General features: G+C 42.6%; 5 protein-coding genes and 1 long non-coding RNA gene across 6 annotated transcripts in view; 1 reads left to right on the top strand and 5 right to left on the bottom strand.

Annotated features, from left to right (window-relative positions):
* Positions 1-7,699: 7,699 nt before the first annotated feature.
* On the bottom strand, positions 7,700-9,391 carry LOC9639756 (putative pectate lyase 21). Its single transcript, XM_002985958.2, has 3 exons — positions 8,899-9,391; positions 8,147-8,807; positions 7,700-8,096 (listed from the first exon to the last, which is right to left on the bottom strand). The coding sequence occupies exons 1-3, from the start codon at positions 9,389-9,391 to the stop codon at positions 7,700-7,702; spliced, it is 1,551 nt and encodes a 516-aa protein (XP_002986004.2).
* Positions 9,392-9,998: 607 nt separating this feature from the next.
* Positions 9,999-10,841, top strand: LOC9639677 (peamaclein). Its single transcript, XM_024659942.1, has 4 exons — positions 9,999-10,157; positions 10,233-10,274; positions 10,349-10,394; positions 10,474-10,841. The coding sequence occupies exons 1-4, from the start codon at positions 10,098-10,100 to the stop codon at positions 10,653-10,655; spliced, it is 330 nt and encodes a 109-aa protein (XP_024515710.1). The 5' UTR covers positions 9,999-10,097; the 3' UTR covers positions 10,656-10,841.
* On the bottom strand, positions 10,706-10,967 carry LOC112340834. The gene is made up of 2 exons (XR_002990308.1): positions 10,909-10,967; positions 10,706-10,849 (listed from the first exon to the last, which is right to left on the bottom strand). It is a non-coding gene; the product is annotated as an uncharacterized LOC112340834 (long non-coding RNA).
* A 482-nt stretch (positions 10,968-11,449) lies between these two features.
* Positions 11,450-12,331, bottom strand: LOC9639676 (GTP-binding protein SAR1A). Its single transcript, XM_002985957.2, has 3 exons — positions 12,114-12,331; positions 11,920-12,051; positions 11,450-11,833 (listed from the first exon to the last, which is right to left on the bottom strand). The coding sequence occupies exons 1-3, from the start codon at positions 12,240-12,242 to the stop codon at positions 11,519-11,521; spliced, it is 576 nt and encodes a 191-aa protein (XP_002986003.1). The 5' UTR covers positions 12,243-12,331; the 3' UTR covers positions 11,450-11,518.
* Positions 12,332-12,339: 8 nt separating this feature from the next.
* Positions 12,340-15,275, bottom strand: LOC9639675 (two-component system protein A). Its single transcript, XM_002985956.2, has 6 exons — positions 14,069-15,275; positions 13,877-14,014; positions 13,634-13,827; positions 13,258-13,577; positions 12,786-13,203; positions 12,340-12,714 (listed from the first exon to the last, which is right to left on the bottom strand). Exons 1-6 carry the CDS (start codon positions 14,991-14,993, stop codon positions 12,538-12,540), a joined length of 2,172 nt encoding a protein of 723 aa, XP_002986002.2. The 5' UTR covers positions 14,994-15,275; the 3' UTR covers positions 12,340-12,537.
* Positions 15,276-16,265: 990 nt separating this feature from the next.
* The window catches only part of LOC9639674 (glycine-rich protein 2), a 1,235-nt gene continuing 1,167 nt past the window's right edge, over positions 16,266-16,333 (bottom strand). The window contains exon 2 of the mRNA XM_024659950.1: positions 16,266-16,315. Within this exon, the coding sequence (XP_024515718.1) occupies positions 16,266-16,315 (50 nt within the window). The remainder of the gene's footprint in view (positions 16,316-16,333) is intronic.

Below are 16,333 nucleotides of genomic sequence, written 5' to 3'. Positions count from 1 at the left end.
GCCAACAATTCTAAGGATCAACCCCATCACCGATTCGAACTGGATCACTATCACCCTTAACTTCCATCACTTGAATCCAAAAATTCCAACATCTCTTCTTAACTACTTTTTGAGTGGCTTTCACAATCATGAACTTAACATCTCAATCCCTTAAGGAGTGTTTTTGCAATTGGAAGGACACATTAGGACATTTTTCTGACCTCAATGTGATGTGACTTTATCCAACACTATAAATCCCTTTAATATATTTGTTGAAGAAATCCGTACCTTACACCATTTGAAAGTTTGGTATCTTCAACACTACTAAGTCCAATATTTCTTTTCATTTAGATATTTTTATTAGAATATCACTCATAAATTTTCTGGCTATTTGCCCACCTTCTACAAACCGGAAATATATAAGTGACATCTGCTCAGCTTTTAATCCTAACAACTTATCTAAATCTTTGGATATCACACTGTGCATAGCTCCTGTATCAATCATCACTTGGATTCAGTGTTTGCGGATAAAGCCTACAAGATACATCAATAGACTAATGTTTGCATTGACTCCGAGAAAAGCTTGAGCAAAGTAATTCACCTCCTTTTCTTTATAGTCTGCATTAACTAACTCATCCACACTTTCAATTTCACCACCGCCATCTTCCCTCATGATATAAACACAAGATCTTGCCTTATGCTTTTTAGGACAATTCAAGGACATATGTCCTACCTCTCTACAATAAAAGTAATAACTACTTATTCTACTAGGAGTAGGTTTTGTAGGTTGCTATTGCTTATAACCAAGAGGAGGATTACAGAGCCTAGGACCAAAAGAAGTTGTTAGTGATCCCAAACCACCCCTTATTAACTGTCACTTGTGAGCTTCAAGGTGGAACCTTCTTTCTATCCTTTATTTTCGATCATCTTATTTATTCCCAGAGTTCTTATTCTTATTCAAGGTACCAACATATATGTGCTGATACTGTTCCATGAGTGAATGATTGAAGGGAATTTGTTATGCTACCCCTTTACATTTTAGATATGTCTTCAGCTTAAACTTCAAAATCTCATTGCGAGAAAATGAACTTAAACCTTCTAAGAAATAGCTTAGAGCATCTTCATCATTTATATTTACAATCATAATGCACTTTTGAGCAAATGCATTAACATAGTGTATAAGGTCCTCATACTACTTCAACTGCTTTAACTCCACATAACATCTCATACCAAGATCATCCAACAAATATTCTTTATGGATACAAGACTACATCTTAGTTCAATTCCTAATCTATCCTTTTTTAGTGCACATTTGGCACCATTAAGTTTTGGCATAATCAAGAGAAAGGACTGCATGCACGTAACCTTTATACAATCATTTACATCTACCACTATAAAATAATTTTCCATATCATAAACCCGATCTTCCAAAATTTAATAGTCTTACATGCCTCTAAAATTGGGTGGTTTTGAGGGTTTGAACTTTGAAACTTGTGCAACTAGGGGCACTTGTAGAACTTCATCATCCTCAATTTCAGTTGCTTAGGTTTAACTAGTTTAGTTGCCTTAACTTCTTTCTTCCTATTATTGTTCTTGTTTTTCAATTTGTGAACTTCCTTTCATAAATTGTTGATCTCAACCAAGAGTTATATGTACCGGTGCTACAACCTCGGGCTCTTCCTCTTTTGGCTCAACCTTAATCTCTTTTATAACATCTCCAGTAGGAGTATTTTCCTCTTAATTTTCTCATTTAAAGGTTTTAGCCTCATCAGCATAGTTCCTTTTTATGATCTCACCAGCTATATACACGCTTTTATCAATAATTGAATATGCATACAACATTTTTATTGAATGATGCTATCCAACTAATCCTACACAAGTCACTTCAAATATACTAGAAAAGTCTCTGCATATGCAACTCAAGTCAGAAATTCCAACAAAAGTAAGATAGGAATTGTTGAGACAATTCCTTTGATACCAAATGTAGTGAATATTTGAAGTTGAACTCTAAGTTTGTTGCACTATAAAACGAGGGTCTGGTACACACTCAATATTGCCTATAAGCACCAACTCCTCGTATTCAACTCGTACATGCAAAACAGTATTAAATGGTATTTGGCACAATTTTGGAATATTGGTGGCCTAGCACAAGGAGGAGGGTCCCCATTAATTATAGTAGTATAAAGTTTATGCTTAGACCCAAGTTAGATGCAAAATAAAGAGTGATACAACCCAACAAAAGCAAAATTAATGTCTTAAATAGTTGGTCATGCAATCTAACCACTATTCCTACTATACATTTAGAAACCCCCCCCCCCCCCCCCCTTTTTTTTTTAAGAACACACACTTTCAACTTTCACCATTAGTACTAGGAGTTAGTCTTTGGGATACGTTGAAAACTTACTAAATATGGAATGACACTAGATATGAAATTAGGACGCAAGAACTACACCATAAGGTTTATGACACTTTCTACATTCTATAGATATGCCTGTTAGGCGAATCTAGACAATTATCATAAATAACATATAAATTCGGAATGGGACCAACATAAGAGGCATGAAAGCGAGGGTGTGTGGCAGTGGTTATTTGCCATATCTTCTATATGTATATGTCACAAGGGTACAAAATTCTATTAGTGTTTCACCATATAAACTCTTATATAGTCATAAGCAATAATAATATACTCATTCCTCCTTAATCAAGTGGTGTCCTAGCATTTTTGTTTAGAGCAAATTCTTTTAGATAATGGTCCCATATTTATGGCTGAGGCATATTATATTTTAACATCTCGGCTAGGGATACACCACACTTTCACAATTGTTTATCATCCACAAATAGATAGTTTGGTGAAACAATTCATTCAAACTTTCAAAAGGATGATCATAAGGTATAGGAGCTTTTAACATTCAGATTAGAATAGCTATTTGCCATCTTTTTTATATGTATATGTTAGAGGGGTACAAAATTTTGTTGGTGTTTCACCATAGAAACTCCTATATAGTCAAAAGCAATAATGACATACTCATTGTCAGTAGTCAACCATGAAAAAGGCTCCATCATATCAAATGCCACCAACTCAAACAAACATGATACTACAATTGAGCATGAAAGGGAGTATTACGAGCTTGGTATTAAATACAATTATGTACATACCAGATAACATTATGTTGTATCTTTGACTAATAGAAACACCTGCACAGCTTCTTAGTCACACGACAATATCCCTTATACCCATCTAGAATAGGAAAATTATAGTAGACATGGAGAAAGTGAGCAATAAAAATCAAGGCACCACCAATTGTAAATAATTATCAGAATCCATTTTCACAAAATAAAGAAGGTTATCCTCAAAGCGATATTGAGAATATAAGTGTCGAAATGGCAAGTCATTAGCAAGTGATGGAGGATTCTTAAATCTATCACAAAGCCGTAAGATTTACAGTTCAACTTCTTAAGCCTCACAAACCTCATCAAGAAAAGATAAATTTTGCTCCACACCTTGTGGACATTGAACATCAAGTATAGCAATTGCCATTAGCATAAAATTCTCTTCCAAAAAATCCATAAATGTTAGAATAATAGGCTTGTTTGAAACATGATAAGAGAGCAAAGAAGGAAGAGGAGCTCAAGAAAAGGCATCAACATTAGCTATAAAACACCTTGGGTGATGAATAATTTCAAAATCATATGATAACTATATAGATATGCATGAAATTTCTCAAAATCCCAAACTGTTACTAAACACTCATCTATTATAGAGTAGTTCGCCTTTATTGGTTGTAATGTACAACTTCTATATACAATGAAATGGTGTTGATTAGGCATATTCGGGCTCTTTGGCATCAACACATTTCCAAAACAATATCATAATCATTTATGCACAAAATGAAAGGTCATGTGTAGTCAGGATATGCCAAAACTAAGGAGTCATCAACAACTCTTTAAAATTTATAAATGCCTCCTCACAATCCATAAATCAAATAAAAGAAGATATTGACAACTTCAATAATACTCACAATAATGTAGTACAATAAAAAAAAGTGATCAATAAAACGGCTGAGATATTGCACATTGCCTTAAAAATACTACACTTTATTCACATACTTCAGAGTAAGGAATTAGAGAACAACCACAAGTTTTTTAGGATCAACTTACAAAAATATGACACCTAAGATAAGTTGTGTTCTTTGACCCAAACATACACTTCAACTTCTTCAACTTTAAACCAGCTTTTTACAACCAATTTAACACCTTACAAACATTATAAATATGTTCTTCCCACATCCCCTTTGAGTGGATCAAGACATCATCAATAAAGTCAATAGTCACCTCTAGCATATTGCAAGAAACCTCATCTATCATCTATTGGAAAGTCATTAGAAAACCAAGAACTAGTACAAACTAAATAGTGTACGAAAAATAATATTAAAAATATCCTTATTAACCATCAACACCTACCAGTACCCAAAAACAAGATCTAACTTGGAGCGACTTCTCCCTAGATGATCTAAGAAATTAATAGTGTGAGGAAGAGGGTACACATCCAAAATAATCATTTTATCTAAAGGATGATAATCAATGCAGAAATGAATACTCTTATCATGCTTTATCACAAGATGAGGCTCACACACCCAAAGACTCCACAATTTTAGGATAATACCCTTTTCTAACATCTCTTTGACATTTGTACTTAAAATTCTAATCTCCTTTGGTGATCGACAATAAACAAGAACCTTGACTAAATGAGCATCCCTAATTGGAATAAAATGATATATTACAATTTTGGCCCTAAACAACAAATCATATTCAAAGAAATTAGCATACTCCTTCATGAGCTAGTCAACACAAAGACCATCAAAGGGATCTGAAAAGGGAATAAAGGAATAAGACGGAAATATAAAAAGAAATAATGGAAATATAAATAAAAGTAGAGGGATAAAGTGGAACAAAAAAGAGAGGAATGGAAAAAATATAAAAAAGTATTAAACAAGGGGGAGAAGTTTCAAAATCATATTTGGCATGATTGTGCCACAACCAATCCATCTCAAGAATGATATCGAAAGCTTGACTTGGCACCACCTATAATGACCGAAGCTCAAACTTGAGGTCACCTTCACACACAACTAGATCCACCTCATCTTGTGCATATGCATATGTATAACTATTGCCAAAAAGAATGAAAATTAGCTCTACCATATGACACAAATGTAAACAGCAACATATGGCAATAGACTGAATAATAGAAGATAAACTCAAGCCTGTATCAACCAACATAAAGAGAATAATAAGAGACATCTTGTTATAAAAAATCAGCTTAGAAAGTAAACACTTGATGAATTAATGTTGAGTGAATTCCTTGATGATACTCCCAAAAGAAAGATGAAGGGATGACCAAATTATTTGTGGAAGAACCCTTTACTACTTGTGCAATTCTTTGTTTCCTAGAAGCATCTTAATGTCTAAACCTTCTATTACTGTAACATTAATAAAACTTTGTTGATGCCAAGGTTTCCACTTAAGAAATGGAGGACTCTAATTTGGAAAACACTAATAATGCCGATAAATGTAACCAACTTCATCACATACCCAACAACGGACATCACGGCTATAACCATATCTTCGCCCTTGTCCTTGAACTCGTGTAACAGCAGCATCAACCTCTATTGAAACAAGACCATCTCCCATAAAAAGTGGAGTTAAAGAATAGGTTGCAAAAAGTGGAAGAAGTAATGTCTCATAATGTTGTGCCAAGTGGAGAGTACTATCAAGGGTGGCTAAAGCAAGTGTATACATAAGTTTTACAATATTTTGACAAAGTGCTAACCACAACATTTTAACTTGATCCACTCCAACATATTTAGCTTTGCACGAAGTAAAAAGCTCTAAAAACAAACACCAAATTGCATTACTAACTTAGATGGTTTTTTACGAAGACGATGCAATTGTTGAAAAGCATTATCACAATCATTTATATGTCCAAATGCACGTTTGAAGATGCTTGGGAGAATGCTCCAATTCACATAAATGACTACACTTAAACCATTGTACCACTACATCACCATCCCTTGGAGACACATGGAAAACTCATGCAAACATTGAGCATCTTCCAAGAATGATATGTGGCAATCACCATAAAGTGATTGAACTAATGGTACATATCATCCCCATGATTCATATGGAAGAACTCCAGTCGGACACAAAAATTAACAACAAGAGCAAGATGAGATGTATCACGTGCTATGAATACTACCATCAACTAAATTTAATTGTTTAACTACAACTACATAACATTAAGCAATTGCACCAACTACTACTCTAGAATCCAAAGAGGAGAAAGCTACCACTTTGCCATGAAGATAAAAGAAAAAAAAAACAAAAGAGAAGAAATTAAAAAACTTATAAGGAAAGTGAAATTTAGATAATTGAAAAACACTAAAATCCTAGCTCTTCTTAGGGACAATTGAAATTACCCCTCATCTCCACTAATGTGAGTGCATGGAATATGGAAATAGAATATAAAATGTGCATATCAACTAGCCCAAAAACCTTAGTTTATATACATGAGTGAGTGGTCTAGATTGAAACTAATTCAACGGCTATCAAATCCCACTACACTAATATTAGTATAAAGCTTTTAATATTAGTATATGGACAATACAATTAGACCTCATAAATGCAAATTTTTATCTATATATTATTATTTAAAATATAAATATCACTAATAATATAAAATAAAATAAATAAAGAATCATATTCTGGATTTTCCAGCTAATTTTTTTCTTACATCTCTAGACAATTTCATATTTCAAGTTTTCCATCAACATTATTCACACAACAGTCTAGCAGTACTAATACATATTTCATGGTAGTATTTTCATTCCGAAACCCTCCATAACAATTAATATGGTTAGTAGTGTTTTCGTTAATACAAGATCCCAGGCCTGGGAGGTTTACCACAAGAGTTAAGCCTTGAGCGAAACCATTCTTCTGAGTTGCAGCCAACATTTTAATGCTGTTGTCATAATAAGGATTCACAAGACAAGATATAATGCATTTGCTATTGCGGAAAAGTCCCAAGGAGTGATTAAACATGCCTCATGGTTTGTCTGTAGCAATGACTGCTCATAAATAACCACCTCTGCTTTGGGAGAACATATTAGTTAATGGAATTTTCAATTTAGACACTTTGTCCCGTAGATAGATGAGTGAGTGACGGCTGGACCAATTTCCATGCCAAAATCTTATACTTCTCAGTTGGGTTTTAATGTACGTAATAATAATAAAATGACCAAATCACGAACTAGTTGTCCTCCAGGAACAATCGAATATTCTAAGGAAGAAATTGAATTATTGAACATTAAACTAAAATCTATATTTTCTTTTATATAACCCTAAGCTATTTTCTTAGGGTTATTTTCTATAACCCTAAAAATCGGGTCTTTTCTCTTTTTGCTCGATCTTATCATCAGGACTCCTCTGCCAGTTCTTGGGAGGGATATGCTCATGTTTAGCATCTTTCCTGTTCCACTCTAATTACACAGGAAATAGTTCAAAGCACAACTGCATGATGATGGAGAAATCAGTCAATGCGTATGCGGATCTTCGACTAGAACCTATTTAATAAGAAGAAGAGTTTCTTCAGCAACACGAAGATAACTCGGTTCTCAACCATATATCAGATCAAGTTGACAGCACAAACACCTTCATCGACAAGGCTTTAAACTTTGGAGGAAGAAAACATACATCTCGCGAGACTATCGCCAAAAATTGCTCCTGCGCATTGCTCCAAGAATTGCGGCAGCGTGCTCGTGGAGTGAATCGGAGGATTGTGGTCCGGGGTCGGATACGCGGGAGGGACTTCGGTCAGCGACATTGGCTCAACACCCATGAACTGGTGAAAGGTGGACCCATTGAGGAAGAGATCGTTGGACGACGTGATGGTTGCGGTGGTGTCGAACTCGGGACCATGGAGACTGAACCATGGCGTGACTTCGCTCCTCCGGCCAGCTACAAATACATTGTTGTCACTTAAGATCTTGGCGTTCACTCTTCCACCTATCGCGTAATAGCCCCAGTTGGTGTATAGATTGTTGATGACGTGACAGTAACCCCATCTAGCAGTGAATTACGTATGTAAGTTGAGGAAAATGTGTCGTGAACATACCTGCAGTGTGGCATTCTTTGCGTTGAATCTTTGAACCAATTTCTGTAGACCGTGACTCTCATGATCTTGTCCTCAGTATCAGCGTCAGATGCCCCGAGGAGCATGTTAAAGTTTAGATTTGTGAGAAGCGAGTTGGAGATTGTCACGTCCGTGGATCCTTGGAGCACCGAGACGAGGCCGAGCCTGGCGTCCCAGGAGGATACATGATCGACCCAGATCTTCTTGGAGCCGGCGTAGATGTGGATCGTATCACTCTCGCCCACCGAGCTAATCTGGAGGTTGTGTAAGATGACATTGCTCACGCCACCGAGCACCAAGTTTCTTCCGGTGATTGTTACGTTGAAGCCCCGCCCGTCGATGGTTGTCATGCTTCGAATCCAGAGCATCTCCTGGAGGAAGATGGTCATGTTCCCGGCAAAAGTTATCCACACGCCATTTCCATCGGAGTTCCCGAGAGAGACCCCATATCTCAGAGTTCCTGGCACCGGTATTTTGGGATCATCGTCTTGTGGATTCGTGACAACGTAGGCCAGGCCATTTGCTCCTCCCACAACTCCAGCTGCAAATCCAAGAGCACAAACTGGAAGGTTTTTACCTTGCCCGCAGGGAGAAAACTGGCAAACGGTTCCGTCAACTTCGCATGGAGCTTCGGTGGATCCAACTACGAAAAAGATCAATTGATTAGTTCATCGCTCCAAACAAATAGAATAATATAATACCATCGTTGACTCCAACAGGAGGATTATAGATGCCTTTGAGCTTGTCTTTGTCTACCAATGAATTGAGAAGATTTGTGGCAGCATCCACATGAGTCAACGCTTGTCCCGTGAGATACAAGAGCGCTTGACTCAAATGTGCCTGACAGCGAACGGACTTGGTAAAAAAGGTACAAAGCAAAGTTCTTACGTGACTAGCTTCCAGCGCGGTGTTGCACTCGCCAAGGATTTTCTTCACGATCGAGAGCTGCTGGATTGCCCCGGCATAATCATCCTGGAGGAGGAATGTCTCGACTCTGGCCAGAATCCCCAGCACGTTGCTCATCTGCGCCTTGCAATCCTCATCCGAGAAGACCGCCGGCGCGGCCTTCTGCAAGTTTTGCTGGGCCTTCTCCAAGTTGATGACAATGTCGCGCTCCATAAGCTCCCGCTGCGCGTCACTGAGACCCGAGAACTCCCGCGTTGCATGGCACAAACGCAGCGCCAACAAGATCAACAGCAGAAAAACCAGCTGCTGGAACAATCCCATCTTTTCTAAACAATTTCTCGAGCTCAGGTTTCTTCCAGGCGCCTTTTGTACGACCCATGAAAGAGTTACGTACCGAGAAACGAGAGAGTTCTTGGCACATTGGGAGACGGAGCGACTCAGTCAATACTTACGTTTAGGCCAGAGTTTGAGAATTAGGTCGGAGAAATTAGGTCACCGGCCATGGCCCGTGACACGAGTCGAGCTTGCCGTCGCGGCAGGCTGGCAAGAAACAGAACACCCATCATCGCACCGTACGGACAGCACTTTCGCGCGCTTTGTCAAAGTTAAAAGGAGCCCGGGAAAAAAAAAAAAGGCTGGCACCGGATCGAATCGGAATATCTTGGCCGTGCACACACCCCAAGCCACTTACATTTTCTTTCGAGCACGCCACGCCCTTGTTTGATTCGATCAACAAACTTTTAGGGCGTGGATTATCGCGGAGGTGGCGGGAGTCGAACCCTCGATGTTTGCTAATCGAAGGTCCTGCGAAGGAGCGGATCCTGGCCAGCTTGCATTGGCATACATGTACGTACCCGATACCATCTCCGAGACTGTATTGTACAGCTGTAATAGTATGTGGTGGTGTGTATGCGCCAAAAATCAGGTATATATTGTGGGGGGAGAGCTCAAATTCGAAGCACAACACGAACGTCTCTCTTCGTCTTCTTCGTCTCTCTTTCCCAATATCCTTGAAAGCTCTTGGGCGATGGCCAAGTATCAAATGCTGCTCCTCGCTATCTTCATCGCGACGCTCGTTTGCCTCGAGGTGGTTCCTTCGTTGTTCTTCCTTTTGCGATTTCCCGGCCAAGCTTGTAACTCTGTGTCTTCGTTTTGATTCTAGATTGCTGCTGCTGGTGCTACCGAGCAACTGGAGCAAACCGAGGTTGGATGCTCTCTCATCTCCATTCCATCTCTCGTCGCGAGGCTTGAAAGTTTTCTGTGTGACTTGTCTTGCAGAAGCAAGGTGCTTTGGTCGGCTCCAAGAACAGGTCTCCATATCTAAGTGAGAAGACTTTGAACTCCTCCTCTTCTTCTCATTGTGTCCAGAGTTTTGATGTATCCAACCCCCTCTCTTCTTATAGATTGCGCGGCTGCCTGCGACTACCGCTGCTCCAAGGCGGGCCTTCACAAGCGCTGCCTCAAGTACTGTAACATCTGCTGCGGGAAATGCCAATGCGTGCCACCGGGAACTGCTGGGAACCGAGAGGTCTGCCCCTGCTACAACGAGATGAAGAACTCGAGAGGCGGACACAAGTGCCCGTGAGCCCGTCACTGCTCTGCCCGTGCCTCTCTGGCTTCTGGCTTCTCGTAAAGTTTCTTCTCCGAGTGCTTCTTGCTATTATAGTTTCTGGTGCTGCTTGTTGAAACAATAATGCTTGGCTTCTGTACACACTTGTAAGTTGATCTAAAGACCACGCCTTGCTCAATCAATGTCGACAGTTCTCTCCAATCATGTATCTGACGCAAGCAGCCGGGTTAGAGAAGCGAAGCTTCACTTCAATGCATAAATGCCTCACCCACGTAGTGTATTTGCGAAGCTCTTCTGGGCTGCTCTCTCTCTCTCTCTCTCTCTCTCTCTCTCTCTCTCTCTCTCTCTCTCTCTCTCTCGCCAGTGGTGACTCTTACTGAGCTGCTGCAACGAAAAACTTTTAGAAAAAGCAAAAGCTTGGAGCACTAAATTTACCTGGTCGCAAGCTTGCCAGATTGTCATCCACATCACGTTGCGTCATGCTGGTCATCAAATCTCAAGCGATCACAGTCTGTTCAAACAAAGCCAGCCGCTACCAACCAGTTGACAGCCGAGCTTGATTTTTAACTCTTTAAGACAAGACCCCTGTCCCTTCTACTCTCAACTTCAGGAAAACAAAGCGAAGTTATAAAAAGAAATCACAAACCTCTTCAATCGAAGACGGTCGCCATTTGTCCCGATGCCTATGCGTGTCCTGTCCTGAAAAAACAATCTTCCAGAATAGAACCACTTTAGGACAGAGCCAGCCAGTACACACAATGCGAAAGAGAATGACCAAAGTTAGTAGTGAATGGAAAGCGAGAACCAAAAACGATAAAGAGGAAGATGAGATCAAATGTATAAAGTCGAGCGATCGAGACTTACAAACCAGGCAGCTCTCACTTGATGTACTGAGACAGCCACCTGAAGCCTTCGCCATAACCCATCTTCCGGACGATGCTACACATGAAGACCTCGATGGGGCGGACGTTACTGTTGAGGTCCGCCTTGCCTTTGCCAGTGGTGTGGCTTAGACCCAAGAACCAGCGGAGCTCCTCCTCGGACGCTGCGTAAGGAATGTCGATCTTGTTTCCCAGGACCAGGAAAGGGACCTGCGAGAGAGAATCGTCCGCGAGGAGAGCGTCGAGCTCCTTCTTTGCCTCGGGAAATCTCTCCTTGTCAGCGTCGTCCACTAAGTAGACGATGCCATCAACCTTGTATAGCCAAAAAAAAGAGAGAAAAATTAGTGCTATAGTTTTCACCCAAAAACAAAGAAGAAAGGAGAATCTTTCCCACAAACCTTGGCGTAGTAGTCCTTCCAGACGCGACGAGCGATCTGGTGACCGCCCAGATCAAACGCTTTGAACTTGATCTTGCCTATGCTCAGCTCCTCCGAGGTCGGGTACTGCGTCGGCTGGTGCTGGACGAGTCTCTGCGCAGGCGCAATCCCCAGATCCATGACCTAGGGGAGGAAATTCCAAGAAATTCGCTTACCTCGTCCTTGAGCATGTGTAGCAGCGTCGTCTTGCCGGCGTTGTCGAGCCCTAGGAACAAGATCTTGCCCTCCTTCTGCCACAGCCCTAGGCTCGCTAAGACGCCATAGAACCAATCCACTAGAAACATCCTCCTTTCCTCCTTTCCTCCTCCTACCTTAACTTAGAACCCTAAATATTTGGCAAGTTATTTGGGGACCTTTTCCTTTTCTTGCAAGGACTTTTTCTACAAATCGCCTATACTTTGTTTTCTCCAATGAATCGGTCTATAATACAAAGCACCCAAGAATCCTGAAAGGATGGATCCAACCACGCAAAGAATGGGAGAAGAAGAAAAAAACGAGAGAGACCAAGAACAGTAGATCTCCTCTTTTTCTCCGTCTCCCTTGCTCTCACGTCGATCGTGTCGTCTCGTTTCGTCACAATCATCGGACTAGTCCGTGAGCCTCCAAGAGTCTCAGCAGCTGGTGCCGCGACAACGGTTTCGTGAAGAAATCGTTCACCCCGGCCGCAAGAAACTGGTTGCGATCGCTGTCGAGAGCATTTCCCGTGAGCCCGACGATCGTTGTCTTGACACCCATCGCGCGTATCTCTCGCGTAGCCTGGAGCAACAGCACACCACCCAAACAGCGTGAGATTCCATCGCGTTGACATTGCATTCGAGAGCTCGTACCTCGTGCCCGTCCATCACAGGCATCTCCTTGTCAATCAGTATCATGTCGTACTGCGCACCGCTGCGGCACATATCCACCGCCTGGAGCCCGTCCTCCGCGGCATCGCTCTCGATGTTGAAGCTGGCGAGGAGCTTTTTCAGTATCCGCCTGTTCACCTGGTTGTCCTCCACGATCAAAACCTTTGGAGTCGGCCGTGGTGGCTGCTGGGAGCTCGACAAACCACCGCTCGCCGCCACGACGCCGGTTTCCACGCGGCTCTCCTCCGGAAGGTCGAATGGATTCACCAGCACTTCCTCGGCTGCCTTTCCCTCGATTGAAACCGTGCCGGCAACTTCGAACGGGATTGTGAAGGAGAAAACACTGCCTCTGCCCGTGTCCGAGAACACGCCAATCTTTCCTCCTGCGAGTTCCACAATCCTGCAAAGTTTACTGAGTATACGCAAAACAATGAATAGAAAGAAACCGTAGTACCTCTTTGCGAAGGACAGGCCAAGGCCCGTACCGCCTTGGGATTGTGTGGATCCGGTATGAACTTGTATATACGGCTCGAATAACCTCACTTGATCTTCTTTGCTGATCCCGATACCTGTGTCCTCTACTGAAACCGTCACGCTTGCAACGCACCGTTTCTTGCTTAGTTCCGAGAGTTCTTGCTTGGCATGAGAAGCGGGGGAGTCAGCGGGTACATCCCCAGAGCCGTCCTGTTTTGTTCTGTTCCAGACAACGTGAAGCTTCACTCTACCACCGCGGGGAGTGAACTTTGTAGCATTTGACAGATAGTTGGCCAACACCTAAGCAGTGCAGTGAAGTGAGCCACGCGAGCATCAACTGGCAAGGAAATTCTCACCTGTCTAATCCTGTGCTTGTCACCAACAAGGTCGTGCGTGGAAAGGAATTCCTTTGTACAGTCATCCACGCAAAGAGAAAACTCGAGGCCCTTTGATTCTAACGTGTCTTTGAAAGCCCATATCAACGAGCTGACAAGCTCTGCCAGATTAAACGGCTGTTTTTCAAGCTGCAATTTGCCGGACTCTATCTTCCCTGCAAAAAACCGACCAGTGAGCACTGCTCAGGTAAATACAAAACATACCCATATCAAGAACATCGTTGAGGATCCGGATCATAGACGAGGACGATGAATCCATCATATTTAGAACCTCTTGCTGCTCTTCTGACACGTTGGTTGCCAAAAGGTGGCCAATTCCCAGGACTACAGCGTTAAATGGAACTGCATGCACACATTTTCGATGAGTCGAAGCAGCAAAACTCTGCGGGAGCGTACCTCGAATTTCATGAAAGATGTAGCTGATGAACTGCCTCATCTTCGCAATCCTCTCCGAGCTATCCTTTTTCACATTTCTCAGCTCCGCCTGTACCTCGCGCGTGTTCAGCCGCGAACATGACACAGCCTTCTTGAGAGAGCAAGCCAAAGCAAAGAGTTCTTTCTCTGACCGCCATCCATGGTAGCTCACCAGCACGCTCGACAGGAAGACGAACGGAGACAAAACCCAGGGAGCACTAGAGATGAACTCCAAATCTCTCGAGGAGTAAACAGCGAAAGAAAGAAAGACCAAAAGGACCAAACCGGCCAAAGCGCACGCAACGCGCAGAGCCATGACGGGAGCGCTCAGAAGCAAAAGAGGAAGACTGCTCACAAGAAACACAGGCAGAGGATCCAGAAGCTTGCAACGAGCTGAATCGTCTCTCACAGCGCACACCACCTTGGGCACGTACCACGCAGCGCAGGCCAAGAGAATGACGAGAGGAAAGAGTGCCTGACACACAATCCTGCTGCCATCGTAATCGCAGCAGAGAAAGTAGAGCAGCAGCAGCGAGAGAAGAACGCAAAGGAGCCACAAAAGGGCCCGTGCCATCGAGAAGTTGGCACTGTCCTTGAAAGTCTCCAGCACAAGAGCCAGGAAGAACAGCACTGCCAGGGATCCACAGACGCTAAGAACCTGCCATTTTTGCCTCCTCCAGCTAAAATCCTTCAAACTGTCGCAGAGATAGCTGCCCCCAAAGCTTCTCTTGAGCTGCGGTGGCAGCAGTGGATGGCGCAGCCAATCCTCATCTGATGAATCCCCTGAGCGAGGGCTCCGATTTTTGGCACCACTCTCCGCCTTGCTAGATTTCTTCCTCAGAAATGCTCCAAGCTCCGGCTTCTTCCGTGAACCTGTGCCGTCATCATCCATGTCGTCCTTGCACATTCCTAAATCCCTCCAAAGCTATGGCGCTATGGATAATCCGGTCGGCTAGGACTAAGAATGGAGATTACCTCCATGGATTCCTCTCCTCTCTCTGGTGAGGACGATCGCCAAGGCCCTGCCAGACGAAACCCTGGAGCGCGGCCTGCCACACAGCCGCTTCTCATCTTCAATCCCCCTCAAAACCCTGGCGCCGGGCTAGAATTTGCTCAAGATTGGGGATTCTTGCGGGGGAGCAGCAGCAATCTCTCCCTCTTTCTTGCCTCGACTCGATAAGCATCAGCGTTTGGAGCATAAACCCTAACACCGCATTTATACGATGCTGCTGTGAATATTCCCCCGTAGTTTTTCTTGGAAAAACGGTAAGATTTGCGCTAACAAATCCGGATCCTTAGAGTTATTACCGCGCAGCTTAACTTAACTTACTATAAAAAAATCTCTCGCACACGAGATTTTCACGTGTGTAAGTTACTGTGGGTTTTGATTGATTCCATCGGCATCTAGCAATTCATTTCAAACACGAAACCTCGCAGCATTTTTCTCTTAGAGGTCAAACGCATATTATCCTCCCTTTGTTAGGTGGTGAGGTGACAACGAAAATGCGCGCGCACCTTTTACCCGAGATATTTTGTTAGTTTAACCGGTCTACTTATAACCCTAGGACGGGTGGCAAGTAATTTTGTACCGTCCGCCAAAGTCAGCCCAAGTGTGTGTGTTGGCTTGTTAGTTTGGCGCCACATTAGTTCCAAATTTTCAAGTGTTTTTGGGGGTTTTCGCGAGATTCGTCCGCCAACTTGGAGAGATCGGTGCCACTGGATTTCGATTCTAGGGCTCCTGGGGATGAGGGAAGCGTTTGTTTGTTTTTCGCGGTGGCAAACTTCTTTTCGCCTGGTCATTGGTCCACCTATACCTTGTAACATTTATAAAGGAGCGATGGTGGATTAGGGTCAATGGTCGCATCCAGCCGTCCATTTCGCGAGAGAATTCGCAGCCAAGGAAACTCCAGAGCCACAAGCAACACAGATATTATAGAAAACGAGAGTCCATCCAATCCAATCCAATCTTTTGGGTCGTTGGACCCATCCATTTTTGGGTCTTTGTTGTTCATCACAAAAATGGGGATGGACTGGGGAGGAGAGGAGGATTGTCGATTCCATTGAGATAATGTTTTTGAGAAATTCTTTTTTCCAAGCTCACGGACGATCGATAGGACGGGGCCTTGGATGCTGGATCGTGTCGAAAGAGAAAGGAGAGGAAAGAGGGAGAATCGATCGATCAATCCCAGAAGGGAAGCTTGCGTCTTCTCTCCCGGGAGAGAGATCTAGCTGAGAAGGCACAAACCA

Source organism: Selaginella moellendorffii, unplaced genomic scaffold, assembly GCF_000143415.4.
Source record: "Selaginella moellendorffii unplaced genomic scaffold, v1.0 SELMOscaffold_71, whole genome shotgun sequence".
In the NCBI taxonomy this organism is placed as follows: Eukaryota; Viridiplantae; Streptophyta; class Lycopodiopsida; order Selaginellales; family Selaginellaceae; genus Selaginella; species Selaginella moellendorffii.
The sequence above is the reverse complement of the archived record's forward strand: the minus strand, read 5'-3'. Positions and strand labels throughout refer to the sequence as shown.

Bases quoted from the DNA above. Each gene is read 5' to 3' on its own strand.
- LOC9639677 (XM_024659942.1), top strand. From the start codon at position 10,098: ATGGCCAAGTATCAAATGCTGCTCCTCGCTATCTTCATCGCGACGCTC. The intron at 10,158-10,232 runs GTGGTTCCTTCG...TTTTGATTCTAG, and splicing joins CGACGCTCGTTTGCCTCGAG to ATTGCTGCTGCTGGTGCTAC. The intron at 10,275-10,348 runs GTTGGATGCTCT...CTTGTCTTGCAG, and splicing joins AGCAACTGGAGCAAACCGAG to AAGCAAGGTGCTTTGGTCGG.
- LOC9639676 (XM_002985957.2), bottom strand. From the start codon at position 12,242: ATGTTTCTAGTGGATTGGTTCTATGGCGTCTTAGCGAGCCTAGGGCTG. The intron at 12,052-12,113 runs GTAAGCGAATTT...GCGCCTGCGCAG, and splicing joins TACACATGCTCAAGGACGAG to AGACTCGTCCAGCACCAGCC. The intron at 11,834-11,919 runs GTTTGTGGGAAA...TGGCTATACAAG, and splicing joins GGAAGGACTACTACGCCAAG to GTTGATGGCATCGTCTACTT.
- LOC9639675 (XM_002985956.2), bottom strand. From the start codon at position 14,993: ATGTGCAAGGACGACATGGATGATGACGGCACAGGTTCACGGAAGAAG. The intron at 13,828-13,876 runs GTATGTTTTGTA...GGTTTTTTGCAG, and splicing joins CAACGATGTTCTTGATATGG to GGAAGATAGAGTCCGGCAAA. The intron at 12,715-12,785 runs GTACGAGCTCTC...CTGTTGCTCCAG, and splicing joins CTGTGATGGACGGGCACGAG to GCTACGCGAGAGATACGCGC.
- LOC9639756 (XM_002985958.2), bottom strand. From the start codon at position 9,391: ATGGGATTGTTCCAGCAGCTGGTTTTTCTGCTGTTGATCTTGTTGGCG. The intron at 8,808-8,898 runs GCATCTATAATC...TCTTTTTCGTAG, and splicing joins AGACAAAGACAAGCTCAAAG to TTGGATCCACCGAAGCTCCA. The intron at 8,097-8,146 runs GTATGTTCACGA...ATTCACTGCTAG, and splicing joins CAAAGAATGCCACACTGCAG to ATGGGGTTACTGTCACGTCA.